The sequence below is a fragment of the Gavialis gangeticus genome, unplaced genomic scaffold, assembly GCF_001723915.1.
Source record: "Gavialis gangeticus isolate Ggan-Ray unplaced genomic scaffold, GavGan_comp1, whole genome shotgun sequence".
NCBI classification, from domain to species: Eukaryota; Metazoa; Chordata; order Crocodylia; family Gavialidae; genus Gavialis; species Gavialis gangeticus.
In genome coordinates, this window is record NW_017729004.1 from 59,103,585 (window position 1) to 59,124,088 (window position 20,504).

Genomic DNA, 20,504 nt, shown 5'->3' on the forward strand with positions numbered 1-20,504 from the left:
TGTGTGTGTGCGCGCGCGTGTGTGTGTGTGTGTGTGTGCGCGTGCGCGCTGGTATTCAAGGTGCAAATGTAAATGTGTGTCCTGCATCTGTTTTGATCAGAGTCAACACCAGAACAACTGGACCCCAGAGAGACCTGGAATAAACCTCATATCTGTTTTTAGCCTATCAGAAGTATTGATCAATTCTGTAAACTGCTTTAAGGCCTCTGAAAAGTGTCTTGATTTAGAATCTTGTGAATTAGAAGAGATTCTGCTATTTTAAAGCCCCTGAGACCTTCCTTGTGCTATGTTTGGTAGAGTCGCAATACCAAATTATACAATGGGTACTCTTCACTCATGCTTGGAGAAGGCAAGAGAAAAATCTTAAGACTTTTACATAGGCTGTCTTTCAAACCCAGTCTTCCAACATAACACCTATATACTAGCATTCATGGAAAAATGACCATATTAGAAAGTTACAAATGTGCTATAAAAGACAATTACTTTGACTTTATCATTGTTGGTATTCAAATATCCTCTCCTGGAACTGACTACCTTTAGGACAAAGTTCTCTTTAAACAAATATTAATGCTCTCTTTATATCCACAAGATGGTGTAATTTATCCTTATCTGAGACTCATGTTTTATGACGTGGTGTTTCTTGCTTTTTCCCCCACGAAGACCGGAATGAAAAAAACCCGAAGTTCAAGCCAATGGATTCAAAGATAAAATCTTTAAAAAAAAAATATCCTTTGGAATGGTTTGGAATTCCCACTTGCTTTTCTTACAACTACAATGTCAGAAGCAACCCCACAACAGGCCTTCAAACCTATTTAGAACCTTTTTGCTCCTCCTCAGCTGCCATTCCTTCCCAAACTATGTCTTCTCCCTACATATCAGGTAACAGTCTAACTTCCATTGCAAAATTTCATGTCTTTTCAGAAGTTTTACTCACTTGTCCCTTAAAAAAAAAAGTTATACCAGAACATGCCCTCACACAAAGCAGCTATATAAAAAAAAGCTCACTTCACCAGAAATATCTACTGCATCAACAATGGCTGTTTTGTTTGAAACAGCCCAGTTTCTCCTCCTGTCTAATCCAGGAATGAGATCATAATCCTGTGCTCACGACATCAGCAGTCAGGTTGGCAGGGCTATTTCACTGATTCAGCATTTCTCTAACAAGATAAAGGAGGTATAGTAGACGGGCTGTAGTGGACATGGTGCATGAAGCCTAGCAAAGGAGTGCAACAGGAGAAAGAGCAAATACACACAGGATGAGCAAATACAGTTAAACTATGTGGGACATTCCCAGTTTGATGTTCTCCCAGTTTGAAATACCCTCTGTGGTAGGAGCCTTATACCACTGGTCAAAAACAAATGTATGGAATTCTGTTGGCATCCTCAGGGCACAGATTTATTATTTTGGACAGTTCAGAAAATGTTATATCTGCATATGCTGAATATAAGCAAACAGACATAAAACATAATTTATTCCCTAGCAGTTGGCACTTCCCAAGATTCTGGCTGCTAGAATCTCTAGCAGGCAGAAAACATGCCAAAACTCTTTACAAAACCATTTGGCCTGCTCAAAAATTCAGAGTAGATTTAGCTGTAGGATCATTAAATCTCTAGTGCGTTTAAATCAATATAGCATCTGTGTTTTATAGGGAAGTTGGTCAACCAGCACCCAACAAGCCCCAACATATTATAGACACTATGCCACAAAATCTATTATTAAGGTTGCCAAATGCAGTCTTAGAACCCCCTTCCTCACCAGTTGCTCATAACTGCCAAATTGTAACCTCTATAACTGAAATTCTCCATTTTCAACTCTTTGCATTTACTGTTTAAGAAAGTCTAATTTCCAAAACAATGATATAGTTGTTTTCAGAATCAAATGCTAAGTTGTTACTATAGCATCTTCTCCTGCTCTAAAAGCATATCCAAAACCAGTTTTAATCCAAGCTTGCATGAGGGCAAGCTGAGAAATAATGCATATCAAAATATGAATGGACATCCAAGCAAAAGAAATACTCTCTGGTAGCATACACAGTGTGGTTCATGCTACAAAAGCAATTTATTTTACCTCTGTGCCAGAACTAGAACAACTGCAGTGTCAGGTACTAGTTTAAGGTTCTTTGCAACTACATATCCATAACCTGAAGTTGTACTGTTGATGCTTTTATGTCACTGCTTGGACCCAAGCCACAGTCTGAATTGAAGCCACAACTGGCAAGTAATGGAGGTGAACGTTCATACGCCTGACCCACACCACACTCACCAAGAACACTGACAGATGGCCAGGTCACTGCCACATGATAGGTGGGCAGGACCCAATAAAATGAACAGCAAATATTGTTAGTTTATTTTTTGTCCTTGATCATATTCAAGACCACTAAATAGACATAAAGACTTCCCTTCTAATGCATTTTCTCTGTAAGCAATTGCCGCACTTACCACAGGAAAATTGCAGGTGGGGGAGCAAATTGCTCATGCTATTGTGAAAAAAGGGAGAAAAAAATTCCCCAGAACAACCTTTCCACTAGTTTGTACTATTGAAAAGTTGGCAGACCCCAAACCTAGAAGAGGGAAATGCATTAAAGCTAGGAACAAGAATGGTCAAGCAGATAATGAGATGACAAACAAAAAAAACAAACCCTGCCAATTATTTCTTCTTCCTTCAAGCCCTAACAGTAGCAATTCAGGTGGGCAGCTAACTCTTGTTAGTATCTTTTCATTGCTATATATGACATTTGCAAACTCACCTCTGTAAAGCCCGAAGAAACCTTCATAACGTAGCACTTTCTTAAAGCAATCAAAGCTGTTTTTGTACATAAGTTCCCCTACAAATGATCCAGTAGAGCGCTGATTTTGCATTCGAGTTTTCACCAGATCAATTGGGTATACTGCAGTGGCTCCAACAGCTGCAAACAAAATTTGACACATGGAAGGAAAAAATGTAATTTTTAACCTGCACTGGACACATTCTATGATTATATCTCAATGATCATTTAGGTGTCCTCCATTCCCCCTCTACCCCCTTCCACCACTACAATATACACTGGTTCTAAAAGAGATGTCGGAGAAAATTAATTAAATAAAAGCTCGCCACCACAGGCCTCTTTCATTATTAGCCTGTCTCTTATGAAACCAGTTTGATGACAAACAAAGCAGTAAAGCCACCTGTAAATCACTTACCACTTGCTGGCACAAGTGATATATAAAAGCTATATAAAAGCTCCCCTTCTCCATCCCCAGCAACATCCCAACTCACAGTAATGGCTCCATAAGGAACATAGGGAAAGCTTTGTCTTTATACACTGAAATGGATGAGGGCAGGGGGTGGGGGACAACAGAGGGGGAAAAGTAACAGTGAGAATGTGAGGATGAATCCTTGGCATTCATCCATGACTAACCTCCAGCAACGGAACCCAGGGCAAATCTGTATGCTGATTCTGCTATTTGGATGAGAACAGGGCGAGTCACATCACCAGGAGCTTTCTGTAAAGGTAAGGCAACGAGAAGAAAGGAAAAGGAAAAAAAAACCCCTCTGGTTACTATTACTAGAGTGAAGAGCATGACAATAGAGGAAGCAAGCCAGTGCCAAATTCCACCAGGTATTCCCAAGCATTATGTCTAAGAGCAAACCATAAACTTAGTTGTTATCATTTTTGTGTTAACATAAAATGTAGCTGCTTATAATTGGAATGGAAGAAACAAGAACAATAGATGTTTCCAGCTTCAACATCAAACAATTGCCCAAATGGTTTATGAATCAATCTCTAGGAAACAAGTAGCCATCTTCTACACATGTAAGCAATTCAGTACAGCACCCCTACACAATCTGGCATTCATCCTGATGGGGAATGAGTTTAAGGATTGTTCTAGTCCAGAATTTATTCCTAAAAATAAAGAATGAAGGAATCCAGGGGAGACAGAAAATTTGTAAGGCTCTCACATTCTCTTGCCACCACTGACTTCGGTAATACAGTTTGCCATTTTCCCACACAGTATGAACATTATAATTGTTGTCACTTTTGGAAATACCTTCAGGGTTTTCTCTTTATGTATTTTTCCCCAGCTTTAGTACATATAGCTTTATTTCTAAGCAAATCAAGCTAAATACAGCAGAGTTTACTACACTATAAATTATATTTTTCAGTCCCGGGTCACATGGTGATATTAAAATAATAACTGGATGTGAAAGTGAAAGGGGGCAACAAAAGGGAGCAAATGTAAGTAAAACTTTTGGCACTTTTCCTTTTGAGTAGTATCTTCATATCTTAGAACAGCACAAAGCAGAGAAAAGAATATTGAGAAGATCTTCAACTGAGAATTCTTGAGACTGCAACAAACTGTTGTCCTATGCATTGAATTTTCAGTTACAATGTACTGCTACCTACTGTAGCTTATGCTACTTGAAATGCAGTCCGAAGCAATTGATTCTTCCTGAAGTATTCTAGGAATAGACGGTCAGCTTTTGGGAGCCAGCTAATTAGAATTCATCTTAGCACAATCATTACTTGGGGACTGCTAAAAAAAACCGAGACACTGCCTCAGGCTGGTAAGGGTCATGGGTGGGGGAAGAGAAGGAGAGAGAAAGAGAGAGAAAGACACACACACACTTGCACATACGCCTGGCTCTAGGCCTGTTAGTCCTAAAAATGTAGCCTGCAACAACTCTTTGTGGTCAAACTGGCGTCTCTGCACAGACCCAGAGCTCAAAGGAAAAAAAAAAATTAAATCTCACAAGAAGCAAAACTTAGCTTGCCTTAAACTATGTTTTTTTCTGTCTATATCCAAGATTGTCAATTTAAAAAAAAAAGACCTGCTAAAACAATACTAAGGAGAAAAGATGCTTAACAGCTACAGAGAAACCAAGTTTGTTTCTGCCTTGTATAACAGATCACTTTGTGTTAAATTAGGTCAATGTCCTACCATTTCTCTCTTCACATAACTTACAAACGCTTCTCAAAAGCTTTCACATTATGGTGGTAGACTAAACAAAATTCACTCTCATTTCAATATTCAGCAGGACACACAATGCACTCAAACATGTACAAGTGCTGGATGCCAAAAATGACACTGATACTGAAAGGGGAAAGTCTTCTTCTCTCATTAAAAACTATTTTGTGGGAAAGAATCAGAACACAAAACCTCTTCAATGAGCATTTTTTTTTTCTTGAGCAGTCAGATGACACCCATATACACTCTGTTATATCCTTACAACCAAATCAATAATTCTTTATCTTTTAAAAAGGGGAGAGTCAAATGAGCAACTTTTGATGTGTAGCAGCTTTGCATTAAGTTGAAGATTCCAACAACAACAACAAGCCCTGTTTGTGTTATGGAAAAAGGGAAAATGACAAGGGGGGCAAGACACCCAGCTTTAGGACTGGAGGAAAGGAACAGTGTTATGAAAGCTTCACTGTTGTTTCTTTCTTACCTGCCTCTGAGCCTCAGCCAGATTGTATGGCAATGTTCCCTCCTCCAGAGGAGCAATTCTTTCAATGTCAGCTAATGTCATGCGTCTATGGAGATAAAGCAAACACTAAACTGAAATTTACATTAATGAGTAAGAATTGTTTTGCAACCAACTCTAAGTTACCTGTGCTTCTGGGCAGCAAGCGAGACACTCACTATCCTTCTATCTCCTACTACTAAGCAAAAAATATGTATATAGATATAAATATAGATATGTAGATAATTTTGACTTACCCTCGGGGCTCATATAAATCTGCTAACTGAAACAAGATGTCAACTTCCATGGGTGTAACCTGACCAAATTTCTGAGCTGCCAGAACAAACTCCTCTGCAACAGAATAAAAATATGAGAGAGGGGAAAAATTAATCAAACTAAAACAAGAAACCCAAAGCATCCGAAAGTCACCATTCATTTTAGTATTAAGAGCAAGACGCTGCAAAAAAGCAATCACCACAAAAAGTGCAACCAGCACTATGTAAATCTATGTTTTGAGTGCTAGATGTCATGCGAATAAGAGCAGCCTTCTGGTCTTAAAGCTTAGTACTATCAGCAGGATTTAGGATATTTGACATACGGTATCAATCAGTTGTGGGTCAGAAAAACCAAAAGAAAAAAAACAACACATACACAAAAAACCAGGAGACAGAGATGTGGAACTTTTCATGCACAGTCCCAGTAGGCCACATTAATGAAACCTTGGCGTTGCAGAGGGAATTCTCTATAAAAGCGGTTAGATAGAGCAGATAACATCTTGTTCCAAGATTGTAGATCAGCTTACTATGCCGCCAATACAAGTTTATGGAATTCTTCAACTACCCTTGAAGGTCACTTTAATAGGCTGCCAAATTGGCAGGAGTCCTAGGAAGTTTCTGAAACCTTTAAATATCTTTACATTCTCTCCTACCCCCAACCCCCATCTTCAATTTATTAGGACCTTCTTTCTGGCTAAAACAAAATGAAAAACCTGGAGGGTGGACTAAACAGGAGAATGAACACTTGAAGGATACATCAGAGTATGCTAAAAATGTAGACTCACCTCCTGTTGTTTCTTTGATTGATTTAAAAGCATATGGATGAGTTCCCTCCCCCACGTGAATGCCACAGGAAAACTCCTAGACTTCACAATCAGAACATTTCTACTAACCTTTAGTGACTTCCACATCTTTTCTATTTCCAGCCAGCGTACTGTAGATCTTTCTAATGAGCTCCATGTTGTTAAGGAGTGAATTAAATCCATTAAAATAGGAAAAGCTAACCTGATGGGAAGTGGTACCTCCAGCAGCCTAGAGTAGAGAGCCAGTAGAAAGGGAGGGGGGTAGAAAAGATACGAGTTAATGTTTCACAACAGTGTAGGATTAAGAAAAACCTTTAAACAACATTTTGAAACAGTACTATAAAAGTAAAAATGTCAATAGGAAGAGATTCTTTTTTAATGAAAAATAAGTTCTATGAAAGTTTCTTATGTTACTGAAACTAATCATGTCCAGAATGTAAAACTCTCCCTACCCCTATAAACCTAAACAAATACATATGCAGGATTATAACAACATGACCAGTAGTAATTTACAGAGTTCAGGTTTCAGTACTGTTTCAGTTGGAAATGTTTTATATGTTCACTTATGTCTTCTAATGAGCAAATCTTAAAGCCTTTTAGATGTAAAGTATATTAATACACAAAAACAACAAAACCCGAAACAAGCTCTGTAAAAGGTCAATTCAAACATTTCAATTCACAGCCTGTTTTGAGCTTTCATTTAAATACAAGGGTATAGGTTGTAGCTGTGTTGGTCTAAGGACATAGGCAGACAAGGTTCTTTTGGTAAATCTGACATAGAGTTGGTCTAATAAAAGATTTCAGATTTACCAAAAGAACCTTGTCTTCATTTAAAAACAACACTAATAAACCTAGCAGATTTCAGACCACTGCAAACATTTCCCCTAAAATGACAATACTTAAATTGATTTGGGGTGAAATAATTAGAATTCTCATGTTAAAAATTAACTTAAATCACATTTGATTAAAAAAGACAAGATCTAGTGGAGTCGGTAATGGTACTAGGAAGGCAGGAAATGGGTCAGAAATCATCCTCAGTCCACAAAATATTAGTTTCATAGCATTCTAGATCCTGGCCTCATTATATAAAATTTCCAGTATTTTTCTGAGGCAACAGAATCATAGTTCCCAAACAGATCTCCTCAAGATTCTCCCTCACACATCACCAGAAGCATAGTAGACAATTTGAGCAGGGACAAGCCCAGACTCCAGAGTACTTGGGAGAGGACTGCATCAGAAGACAAATGACAAAGCCCAGATAAAGTGCCTTCTTCAGTGGAACTACAGCCTTATAAGGCTGAATTTGGCTTATTCTTTATACATGCTAAAAGGTACTTGCTTCTGAAAAATAATTCACCTGATAACAACAGGACAAACTAGAAAAGTCAGCAACAGTAGCAAAAATGCTAAATTAACATAAAACAGTTGAATGCTATTGTGAATACCTGTGAGAAAAGAAATAATTCAAAGTGCCCTAGAAGGTAGAAAGATGAGCAGGAAGCAACAAAATGTATTTATACCAAGGCAAATGCAAACCAAGTGCAACTGATGTGACAATCATTTTACCCAAGTACATTCAACATATTGGCATTTAATGTGAAATATACAACTGGATAACAGTTACTCCAAAAAAAGAACTGTAATGTCAACAGTGAATGTGAAATCAGTGTGCTGTAAACATGATATAGGGAAAGGAAAAGAAGGAAAAATGTGCACAGGAAAGCATTGTTAGGTTGCCTGTGCAGAGCCTTAGTATCAAAGAAAATAACATCCCTGTACCTGGCTCTGAGGAGCCCTTGCCAATCACAATACTGGATTTGGATCTCAGCAATATTACAGACACAGAAAACATTATTAGGTATTTGTCACAAGGATGGCATCATATAGTGTGGTATACTTAAAACTTGACTCAACAATATATTGGGGGGGAAGGGATAAGTGTTGGACCAGTGTTGAAATAAGTTCAAGAACAAAGCTGAAATGGAAGAAAACTGCCTTGATGACCAAATAAGTCTCATCTAATTTCTACCCATTCTGTATTATTTTAAAAGTTCAACAGATCACACAGTTGCTAGCAAAATAATATCTTCAAGTGTTTCACTGATCCAAATACCAGATTTAATAATGAACAATTAATGGAACTTTAACCTTTCAAAACAATTGTTTCAAGAATAACTACTCAGGTAGGAGACAATGGCTTTCTGGAATAACATTCTGGAATAATATGTTAGTTCAATAAAGCTGAAATTTGTCAGCCATTAACAAGGCCCATTTCTTTGCTTGAAATGCTGCACAAGGAAGTCTTAGTGGGATCTCTGAAGATCACATCCTAAGAAGAGAGTCTATAATGTGGGGTATTATATATTTTAATCTGACTTGGCTCTTGTATTCTGAGTCTGGGTGATGGGCACAGGGTACAAATAGATGCATAGGAAAGGGAGCCATCTCTTGGTGCATGTTTGTCCAGTGCCTTGCAAAATGGAGCTCTGATTTTGTTGCAGCTCCTGGATACTACCACATTAAAAATAAGCCATGCAGAACTTACAGCTACTAGACATTCTTCTACAAATGGTGTCAACATATGTGGCCGGATAGTAACCAAAATATCCCTGAAGTCCATAGCAGTGACTCTTCCAGCTTGAGCATTGTCTCGCTGCACAAATGCTTGTTTCGCATGTTCCAACTGCATCTCCTGAAAAAACATGAAAACAAATTTAATTGTAACTTCTTTATATTCTGCTATTTCTGTATTTCATGAATGGGCAAACCATAGGTCAATTCCATAGCACACCTCAGTCTACCACGTCTTCATGGATGGATGCGAGCAGAGTTCTACATGTATTATCATTCAGCTATTCCAATCTGTGACAATTAAGTCCTTTACTAATGTATTTGATAGGTTAAAAAAACCCCTATAGTTAACTGAATCTAAGATGAGGTTTTCTCCACGCAAATCAGCATGGGGGGGAAGCCCCCCATTTTAGATTTGTGTGCAAACCGGGGGGGGAAGAGGAAGGGGAGCAAGCAGATGCTGTGGCTCTGACTCTGGCCCTGAGCCTGGATCAGGGCCAGAGTAGGGACCCACAGTAGACACCTGACCCCTACCCTCCAGTTGCCCTCTATAGCTTCTACCTCCACCACCCCCTTACTGTTAGGTGCAACTCAGCTCTGCCTCAGGCTGGATTCTCCCCCATGGAAGGAGCACATGGAAACTCCATCCCCTGTCTGGACTATCAGTAGCACCACCACTGTGCTCCATGACCTGGCAGAAAACAGAGCCCAAGAAATGTCTGACAGGAAAGAGCGTGGAGGAAGAGGTAGAGATTGTAGGGAAGGGAGGGGCATATATAATGGAGACCTGGGTGCAGGAATGCTGCAGGTGGAAGAAGTGGGGTAGTTAGAGGGCAAGGGGGGCGGCTGCCTGATCCCCCAAACCCCACCCCCGCCGTGAACTATAGCAGTTGGTGGGGGGGGGTGGAGGGACAAATTTAGGACAACCTTCCAATAATTAGATTCTATACCTGGAAGATTATAACAAAATTGAAAATTTTCTACATACATAATCTAATTATTAGGGGACTGTGTTAAATACAGGGTCATCTTAGTTTTGAATAAATACAGTAAGCTCAAAGTCTGTGCATTAGGTTACACAATTAATGACACAGTTAATATGCCAATGCAGTTGGGCTCTCATCTGTGTATTTTACTGAGTCTACAAGTGTCATGTAAAACTGAGTTTAGAAGGAATTATCTGAGGCAGGGCTGCTATACATAGCTGGAGAAGCCAGGGAAAACTAAGAAACAGTTTTAAAGCCAGAAGCTTGTCCCTCTAGAAAACATGCCAGAACTGGCTTTAGGGAGTCATTTGAAGAGGGAGATCAAATAAGGCTTGGAAAGTCCTGAGGCAGAGTTTCCCTTCAAAAGCAGCAAGATCTGTGACAGCTATTTATATGCTAAGAAGAGCCCTTGAAGTTGACAGATCTAATCTTACTTGTTTCTCTTCTATGGCTTTTCTCTGCTTACAAAGTGTAGGGAGACACAATGGGGTATAAACAGCTATAACAGGAAAGGGGGGGAGAAGGAGGGGAGGATGGCTGGTAACAGACCTCCCCTGCTCAAGGGCTGTATACCTGGGTAGGTTATGAACAAGCTGCGGAAAGAGAAAGCTGGGAGGTGCATGAGGTGGAATCAACCTTGTACGTGCACATTCAGCTGAGCTTCTACGGTCAGGCTGAACTGCTGCCAGGAATTAAGCTCAGGGGGGTTTAAAGTATAAATGGTAATCTTTATGTTCAATGTTAGGGTCATCCTAATGACAAGTACAGGAATAACCTCAGTGCTAAGAGCAGGTACAGATATATTTCTCGACTTATCTGATCGTATTAGCCCATACTTTCATAGTTTGAGATTCAAACACACCAATACAGGGAAGACAGAGGAAGAACACACATAAATCAGCCCCAAAATGTTATAATCTTCTGCAACTGACTATGTCCCTACCTAACAGAGGTTGACTCTCATCATCATTCAGTGAAGGTAGTGAGGTTGTAAGACTATACCACTCAAAATCCAAACCTACATGTATCAAACCACAGAACCGGATGATGTCAAAGTTAGCTATTTATTTTTGGCCTAATTTTGTATGAAATCATGAGCACAGAATGTTAAAGATTTCCATGTTCAGGATCAATTCCTTTCAGAGGGAAGTAGGAAAAAAGCAGATATTTTAGTAAGCTATAGCTTTTAGTTTTGAATCACATTAAAATTTCTTTTCCCTGGAAACATATTGCTTACTTTTAGGCCATACCTGCAATTATACCTACATAAGAACTTGGAAAACAAAGAAAAACTGAGTAAGACCGATTGCTTTCAGATGTAGTAAACATGTTTTAGGAAAGACAGAGACATTATGCTATTATTTCCACCATTTACATTTTTAAAAAAAATCTTAAAAATGTCAAATTAAACTGAGACTTGTACTAATCAAGAATTGCAATCATACTACAGGGCAAAATGCAGTCTTCAACGATAAGTAGAGGAAATCAATATTCATTTCATACGCAACACCAGCATTCAATGGGGTATGGAATCAAGGGCAAAAGGCAAGTTCAATATCTGTGATGCCATGCAAACCTGAAGGGGGGCGGGGAATGAAGGGGGTGAGGGAGAGGGAGAAAGCGAGCTCAGGCTCCTGCCTTCTTAAATAAATTTTAGTTTAATTTTTAATTGACATTTTAAAATTTACCTGGTGCCATCAACATTCCAAAGCATATTACACAAAGAAAAGACTGATACATGTTTCAATACTTTTACTCACCCACTGAATTATTTAAAAATTCAGCTTTAAAGGAGAAATGTTTTATGCGAGTTACACTATCTTAGTCATTGCATTTGAGTTGTTACAACTCCAGGTCTGTCACATTTCCATTGCATTACAACCCACTATGTGGAGGTGTTGCAATTTAGTAATAACACGCTCTCTGGTTGAATCTGGCCACATAAGTTCTTGCTTCACCTGGGCCATGATTATAATTCCATTTACTTTAATAAATTTTGAAGCAAGCAGTTTTCAGGAGGTCTAAGAAGGAAGAAGTTCAAGAACACAAGACTTGTCAGGTTGAGACAGGCAGCAACTTAAGGAGTCATCTTGCACTTGGCTTAGGAAATGCTGATCGTCCTCTGACAGACAGGGATCATCCTCCATTGCACTGGCAGAAATACCATGGAAAAATACATTTAGTATCAAAATGAACACTCAGAAACATTAGAAGTCTCCATGTCTAAATTCAAACTACTTTGGAATTTCTGCACTTCAGCAAATAATCAGGAGGGCCAGTCATAAACATGGTAATACTAAGGTAAAGCAGTGAACATGTAGGACATGTTTCCAACCTTTTGTGCCACATTGCCTTGCTTTCTGATTGTAAGCAAGTTCATTATTATAACAATTTTTGTAGAGATATTTTAGTCAACAAGTTATAAAAAATGATGGCACACACTCATTTAATGGTGCAATAGGAATTGTTCCCACATACGCATGGATCAACGCTTGATTTTGGGATTGGGTAATCAGACCCCAGTCATGTGATTACTACTTGCCAGTGATAATCTCAAACGCTTCCTGCACCAGTAAGCTGAAAGCCGAGTGCCTGCTGAACTGGCAGTTCTGGGTCTGTGACTGACAATCAACTGGCTGTCAGTCTCAGTCCCAGTCCCAGACTCCAGTGGGGTCATCCTGGGGCTCAGACCAACAACCAGCCGACTGTGGGGCCCAGCCCTAGGATCCCACTGAGCTGCCCGGTGGAGACCCATGTGGTCCTCTGGCTGGAGGAGCTGTCAACTAAGCCCCACTAAAAAACTGGCATCAGGCTGCACAGCAGGCGAGCCTGCCACGCATTCAACTTAAGGTACAACAGAAAACAGCCAGAAAATTGTGTGTGGCTGGTTCACATGTTGTGGTAATAAATAACTGCCTAAATGTATGGCCTGACTGCTGTTTAAGATGCGATTAACAGGTTAACTGCATCTTAAATATAACGTCTGTCAGGGGCCTAAGATAGTTTTGTAGCTTAACCTCGGTTTGGCATTAAACCCACCAAGGGAACTGGAAGTTCAAGATGCAATGGGACCCAAAGGCTGTATTTTAGAAAGCCCTGTTTCTTGTTGGGTTTCAAGTGCTTTAGTGGCCTCAACTACAATCTGATTTATCCCCATCCTTACACCTTGTCAATGTTGCTTCAGTTGAAATCTACCCGATATACACGTAACTAGAGATCTTTTAACCAGGCTAAGTAACTTGCAACAGTAGAAGGCTAAACACACAAACTGTTATCTTGCTTCATACTGATGCCAGTCCTGGCTGGAAGGATTATAGGTATAGAAAAGCAAAAATACACTTATGGTTTATTACATGAACCATGAAGATCCAGTTCTTGATCTGAAAACATACTGAAACCCAAGGACAAAGGTCTAGATTCTTAACGGTTTTTCCCTACCCACAGACTTTAATAACTCTAAATGCTTTTAGTACATTCTCAAAACCTGGGACAAAACAAAACAAAAACAAACCTATTCCAAACATACAATCCTCACTGAAAGAGTTTTAACTAAGTTTCTATAGTGCTATTTTGAGATACACTGAGCATGATCTACTTTCTTAGTTACATGAAGTAGAAATAGTAATTATCTTCTGTCAAATTAGTCTCCAAAAATACGAGCAAAACAAACAGAGGACATAAAAGTAAATATGGGCAATTCTTATGTAATAAAATTAAGGTCTTGGAAATCCAAAAGTGTCATATAAACTCCATCACGTGAAAAATCTTTTGCAATGTCAGTATACCAAGTAACAAAGTAATAAAATCCTAGAGTGTTCAATTTAAAAGAAAGGCTACCTATTCTAGTCATCCTAAAGTCAGAAAGTTAAGACATTTCACAGCATGACTAAATACATCTCAAAATGATTCTCAGTAGCTGCTAGCAATTAGCCTGAAAGCGATGTGCTATTTGTGTCACTGCCAGTGCTACAGGCAGCCAGCATCAAAAATGCCACTTTTTAAACAAAAAAAGTGAAATGGTCCATTTCTTGAAGATTCAGATATGCAAATTGTAAATAAACTTGGTTTGCAGATAAATGTTGCTGTTTAATTGGGCTGATAAGCATTTCCTCTATCTTTCAAAAGAAAGACTGCCTAACTAAACAAAATATGCTTAAAAACTACTTTATAGGAAAAACAAACTTAATTGCTTCTCAATATAAAAATACCCCCCACATCTCATACCTTCCTTAAATTAGGATTTCCGTAGTACCTATGCATAACTTTAAAAATAACCTTATTTCTTGACACTTGGAGCCTGAAATTCTTTAAGTCTTTACGGAGTGCATCTACATGTGCGCTCTACTATGTCGTTGACTACAGGTTTCTCTTGCTTTCTGCTGTATATGTGTTCCTGGAAAACAGCACATAAGTCGAATTTGCATAAAGGGAGCCCACTTTACAATGAAACAAATAGGAATACATTCCAAGACCTCGACTGTACTGACCCCCAGACCCATTTCTACCACTTTTACAAGACAATTTTGATACTCAGCAACAGCAGACAGTACACACAAGCACAGGGCACTATCATAATGGGGATGGCAACTACAGAAACACAAGTTGCAGACAATGATCCAGGAGCACAGATACACACAGGAAACTATATTCTGGCATGCATCAAGAAGAGGCTGGATGCCTACCTGGCTGGACTCATTTGAGTCCCATTTCTCTTTTGGGGTTTTTTGTTGTTCTCCCGCCCTGGCGGGGGGTCGGGCTAGAAGATCTACTAGGTCCCTTCCGACCCTTAATCTATGAATCAATTCCATAATGCACTGCACAATGCAAAGCAGCTGACTGTGGGCTTCCACCACACTGATTGTATAAGAGTGAATTTACCTCACATATAATGAATTTTTGGTATAAAAAGGGTCATTGCATAAGAGCAAATTCACACATACAGAACCAGCATAAAGTGAGGGAAACCTGTAATTAGCTCTGCAGTAAAGCATCACTGCCTACACGTGTGCCACTATAAGGACACATTAAATTAACTCCACCATAAAATAGACAGTACCGTCCTATCTTACGGTGCAGCTACTTACTCCACGGAAGCACATGTGTAGATGGTGATAGGGTCTGGCTGGGACACCAGGGTGCCAAAGTGTCGGGGCTGTCTGCTGCACAGGTCCATACTTATTCTCTCATGCTCCAACCAGCCCCTCCGCTGCCTGGCGCCACTCAGCCAGTCCCTCCGCTGTTCCACCCCAGCTCAAACTGCTGCTGACCCAGGCATGTGTACAGATGCTGCACCTGGGAGCAGTGTTCTCCAGATGAAACAGCTCTGGAGTTTATCGTGTCACCTTAATTGAATATGTAGATGCACCCTGCAAAATTAATTTGCACATGGTAGCAAGCACTCTGGCACCAGAGTTTTTAGTGAAATCCCACCTAGATTTTTTTTAACCTCAGCTTTCCCCTACAGCTCATTAAAAATGTCATTCATTTTCCAGTTTATGTGATGATTTAGGTTCAGCTATGACTGATATTTCCAACTGATCAGCATTCATTTGATGCAACACAAACCTTTCCACCACAGCAGATTGTGAGGTCTCATTTACAGGAATTATTACCTCATCAAGTAGCATGCCAGAACCAAGTAAATCCCAGTTAATGTGTAAATTTATTTAACAGACCTATACACAAGTGAATACAAAATCTGATTCATAAATCAGTATTATACTCTGGGCGGGTTTTGATATTGTTCTGTTTAAATGGTTACAGACTTCAAGCACTTCTGAACTATGCAGTCACAGAAGCATCTGTAGTATAGTACAGACCTCCTCAAACTAACTTCAAGCTAGCTAAATAAAAAGCAGGATAAAAGCAGGATAAATTCACCTACTCCAAGCTGCAATGTGGGGACTACCAGTAGCCAATGTAGTTTAAAAGTGAATACAGGTAGAAGTACTCTCTCGCACAAGAAGCACTTTTGTTTAAACCAAGAATAGATCTCAGTTCTTGCACATAAATGAAACTTGTTACATTTTCATCTAGCTTCAGTGTGTCAGAAGCAACAATTACTACTATTACTACTAACAATTACTACTATTACAGAATATGAATATGTAAGAAATTAGAAGTGTACCTTATACAGTAATAGGAGTTGGTAGATGACAAGCAAAAGGGATTCCTTTTAATTTCTTTGGATTATTTCATTAAAAGAACAAGTGGGGTTGTGCCTGCAAAGCAGTACTTAAAGTGTATTACACAACTCATATGGTCCAAGTTAAGAGCAATAGAAGGAGCATTCACACATCAGGAATGTAAGGAGGTAACTCAGTATCCACTATGGTCTCCTGCTGCCTAAGGTCGAAGGGTCTAGACTTGAGAACAAGATGACTGACTTGCGCACAGAGAAAATGCCAGAGGGAAAACCTGAATATCACAGGTTACAAAATTCAAAGAAAGATTTTTATACATGTAAATAGTATTTCTCAAGTTTATGTTGAGAGTAGTTTCTGCTGAAACTTCAGCATCCATAATGTAATGCTGTAAGGCAGAGGGTAGTAATGAAGTTCATCCGCTTCAGTGATTTACAGCTACATGAACTGTGTGACTACATGTACCAGTTTATTATGATTGCCCCAGCATCCTGGCAGACTGTAGTGAAATTGGGCATTTGTCAGTTTCAATAAAAATCCGAGAACAATTAGAGTCCCCCTGTGACCTCCAGCAAAGCTGAGTGTACCTTCAGCAGCTGCCTCGTCACTTCCCCAAAGGAATACTGCTTATTTTTAAGAGCAATTTTAGCTTTATCCTGCTGAAATGACTGAAAAGCAAAAAACTGAAGAAAGCTCAGAGCCTCTGTTGTGGTCCCCAGACCAGAACAATGGGCTGGTGATGGTTCAGATAAGGCTGGAGGCTTGTAAAGGGGAAGAGGAGGAAATGGGAGTAGACAGGGGGCACATTTTTTTCAGAAGGGCTGGTCAAAAACCCTCCTTGAGAAAAATCATCAGGTCCATGATAGAATTTTTGATCAAGATGAAACAAGTGCCAGCCACAGAAGAATTAATAACCTTTAGATTACAGGTGGCACCTTAGATGAGGGAAAAATTGAGTCTAAAACTTGCTCTGCCTTGTTTGGACTGAGGCCTTAAGCCTGACTGTCCCAAACCCCATGCAAATGTCTTAGCCATGAGCCTACTGATCATCCTGGGTGACCCTATCACACTCACTTTTTAACATAAACAAAATTTGAAAAGCCTTTGTTTCAGCTGAACCAAAATAGATGACTAAACCTTGACTTTTTTACAAAACAGAATTTTTGTTTTCCAGCCTCCCTTACCTTATTGGATTGTATCTGGCAAAACTGAAGATGAAAGGAAAGGAATGAGAGGTAAGAAAAATAAAGATACTAAGAAAAGAGAGACTGAATATTTTGACAGAAAAGGATAAATAGAGGTTGTTCATAGGACTGGTGTCTGGGGCGAATTTTTATTTTTTAAGGAATAATTTTAAAAAAGCCAAAAAAGCAGCCACATGCAAAAGAGCAGGAGTAGGTCATACATGACTTGGAAATGGGGCTAAAGTTTAAGATGTGGGCAACTTTTCTAAATTCTGATAAACCTGAAATAGCAAATTACTAAATAATCTATTTCAATTACAGGGAAGAGAGGAACAGGGCTCTGAATAATAAGGATCAGTGATAAAAATCAAGCAATGGAAGTATGGTGACGAATAATTTACTCCTGTCTGTACTTTTCTTTCATGCAAGTACACTTCAGGGCAGGGGTGGGCAAAATATGGCCCACGGGCCAGATTCAACCCGCCAGGCACTTCCATCCAGCCTGCAGAGCCCCTTCAAATCCCAGGTGATGACGGCTGCCTGCCTGAAAGTCTCCAGCGGCAGCCGGTGGCATCAGACACTAGCTGCAGGCACCTTGGGCTGCTTACTTGGGTTCTGGTTGTGAGGCAACCAACCCTGACCCCAGCCTGCCCCAGCGGGCCTCGCCCCGCCCTGAGCTCAGGCCATGTTTGTAGCTTGAGAGGGGTAGGAGGGGATGGGTCAGATCCTGTGGCGCTGGTGAGGAGAAGGGGTGTCTGGGCCAGCTTCTGCCTCACTACATGGCACTGGAGAGGATCCTGCCACCCAGGTAAGGGAAAGCGACTGTTGGATGGGCTTCCGCCATGCTGTGCTTCTCGGGCTAGGCCCAGCCAGCACTGGGGAGGTGAAACAGCAGCTGGGCCAGCTTCCCTGTGTGCTGCTGGGCCAGCTTTGCAGTGTTCAACTTGGGCCAGGCTGGGCTGAGCCGGCACTGGGGAGGGAAAGCTAGGCAGGCTTCGCTGCATGCCACTCAGGGCAAGAGGGGCCTGGCTGGGTCGGCACGGGGAGGAGAAGCCACAGCTGAGCCGCATGCTGCTTTGCTGCATGCCACTCGCGACCAGCCCACCCTGTCCCAAGCAGCACATGGCAAAGCTGGCCCAGCCGTGGCCTTCCCTCCCCAGTGCTGACCCGGCTGGGCCCGAGTTGCACGCAGCTCAGCTGCTGCTTCTTCTCGCTGGTGCCAGCCTAGTCCTGAGCAGAACACAGCTCAGCTGTGCCTCCCCCTAACTTGCGCCGGCCCAGCCCGGTCAGGCTGGCACCAGGGAGGGAAAGCCGCGGCTGGGCTGGTCCTGAGTGGCATGTGACTCAACCACCGCTTCTCCCTCGTGCCAACCCAGCTGAGCCTGCCCCGTCCCGGGTAGCATGCGGCTGAAGCCAGCCCAGCCATGGCTTCCCTGCATCCTGCTTAGGACGGGCTGGGCCCAGCCGAGATGGCACTGGTGAGGAGAAGCAGTGGCTGAACCACATGGGACTGACGAGGCTGGGCCGGTAGAAATAAGGGGAAGGTGCAGCTGAGCAGTGTGCCACTCTGGCTGGGCTGGGCTGGTTCTGTGCAGCATATAGCTCAGCTGCCACTTATCCTTGCTGGTGCCAACTCAGCCGGGCCCTTCCTGTCCCAAGCAGCACACAGGGAAGCTGTGGCTGGGTCAGCTTCCCCACATGCCGCTCGGGACAAGCCGGGTCCACCTGGGTCAGCACTGGGGAGGTGAAGTGGCAGCTGAGCCATGTGCCTATGCTGCTGGGAGGGGATGGGCCTGGTCATGAAGTCCAGACCTTATAGTCAGGAACCAGGTGCTGCCAGGCTGGCTCCTTGCCCCTTGTGCAGGTCCAGCCTTGCAGCTGGCAACCGCCTGCTGCAGCCAGAACAGGACAGGTGGGGTGGGCTTCTTGCTGTGCTATGCAGGTCTGGACCTTGCAGTCAGGAACTGCTTGCCATTGGAGGCATGGGCAACCTGGAGTGGGCTGGACCCTGGTAGACCCAGTGCTCCTACTGCAGTTACTGGCACACCTACCAAGCTCCCCCAATCACTTGGGCAGCTGTTATAACAAGAACATCTATGTGTAACTTCCAGTTCCAAGGCCACACCCCCCCAAAAGGAATACTTCTGGGGGCAAGGGGAGTGACTTCTGGTGGCAAAGGTCAGGGATTAGGGGTAGGACTTCCAGTAACAAGATGGTGACCAGGGGGCACAGCAACTGTCAAGGGGCGGGGCTACCCATGCGGCCCTCGACAGCTCACCAAAACTTGTGAAACGGCCCTCCAGCCAAAATAATTGCCTGCCCCTGCTTCAGCGGTTCAGCTTCTGAATGCACTGGAATCAGCTTCTCTACACACACAGAAGTCCACAATTAAGAGTGGGTGCACACACATTCACATCTCTTAAGAAACTGGTACCCAAACATGGCAGCTCACATTCTTTCCATGCCCATCCAACCTATGACAATGGGTGAAACTGACCATGATGGTATTTGTGATGCAAACATCTGATCCCTAGGAATCAGACACTCCAAGTACAAATGAGAACTATTTTATGGAAATTGTGATTTTTTTTCTGTGTGAAATGGACCTGATCACTGTAGAGCCAGGAAGGATTTGCACTGGTAACTCCAAAATGAGACTCCAATTCTCCTTACAAGTTCCATCTAAACTTTACCAAAATTTGAGTTTTGCCTCACAACTCCAAATAAGCAGGAAATTAAGTAGGATTGGTGATAAGCAACAGAATATGATTGCACTTATGATATCTCTACCCCCTCTTCAGACAAAGAGTTAATTAGGCTCTGCTCCACAAAGTCAATTTGAAGCATTTGTCTCAATAGCATTACCTTAATTATTCCTCATCAAAATGATACTACCTCCTACTGTGAACTAACATCCTTGTGTAAATAAAAAAGAAAAAAAATCCTGCAGTCTTATAATAGGTTCTTGCCTTAAAACTCTTATGTAAAAATCTCATATTGACACTCAATACATTAAAAAAGGACACAATCATGACATGCAGATGTCTCGCTTTACCTATTACTTTCTTCCTGATGGTAACTATTTTTATTAGTACTATT

The 20,504-nt window shown here is 41.3% G+C and overlaps 1 protein-coding gene across 1 annotated transcript in view; it reads right to left on the reverse strand.

Moving 5' to 3' along the window:
* Positions 1 to 20,504, reverse strand: part of SLC25A13 (solute carrier family 25 member 13) — a 109,862-nt gene that overhangs the window by 47,128 nt on the left and 42,230 nt on the right. The window contains exons 5-10 of the mRNA XM_019508458.1: positions 9,067 to 9,213; positions 6,612 to 6,750; positions 5,701 to 5,794; positions 5,429 to 5,513; positions 3,399 to 3,483; positions 2,748 to 2,906 (exon numbers count right to left, since the gene is read on the reverse strand). Of these exons, the coding sequence (XP_019364003.1) occupies positions 2,748 to 2,906; positions 3,399 to 3,483; positions 5,429 to 5,513; positions 5,701 to 5,794; positions 6,612 to 6,750; positions 9,067 to 9,213 (709 nt within the window). The remainder of the gene's footprint in view (positions 1 to 2,747; positions 2,907 to 3,398; positions 3,484 to 5,428; positions 5,514 to 5,700; positions 5,795 to 6,611; positions 6,751 to 9,066; positions 9,214 to 20,504) is intronic.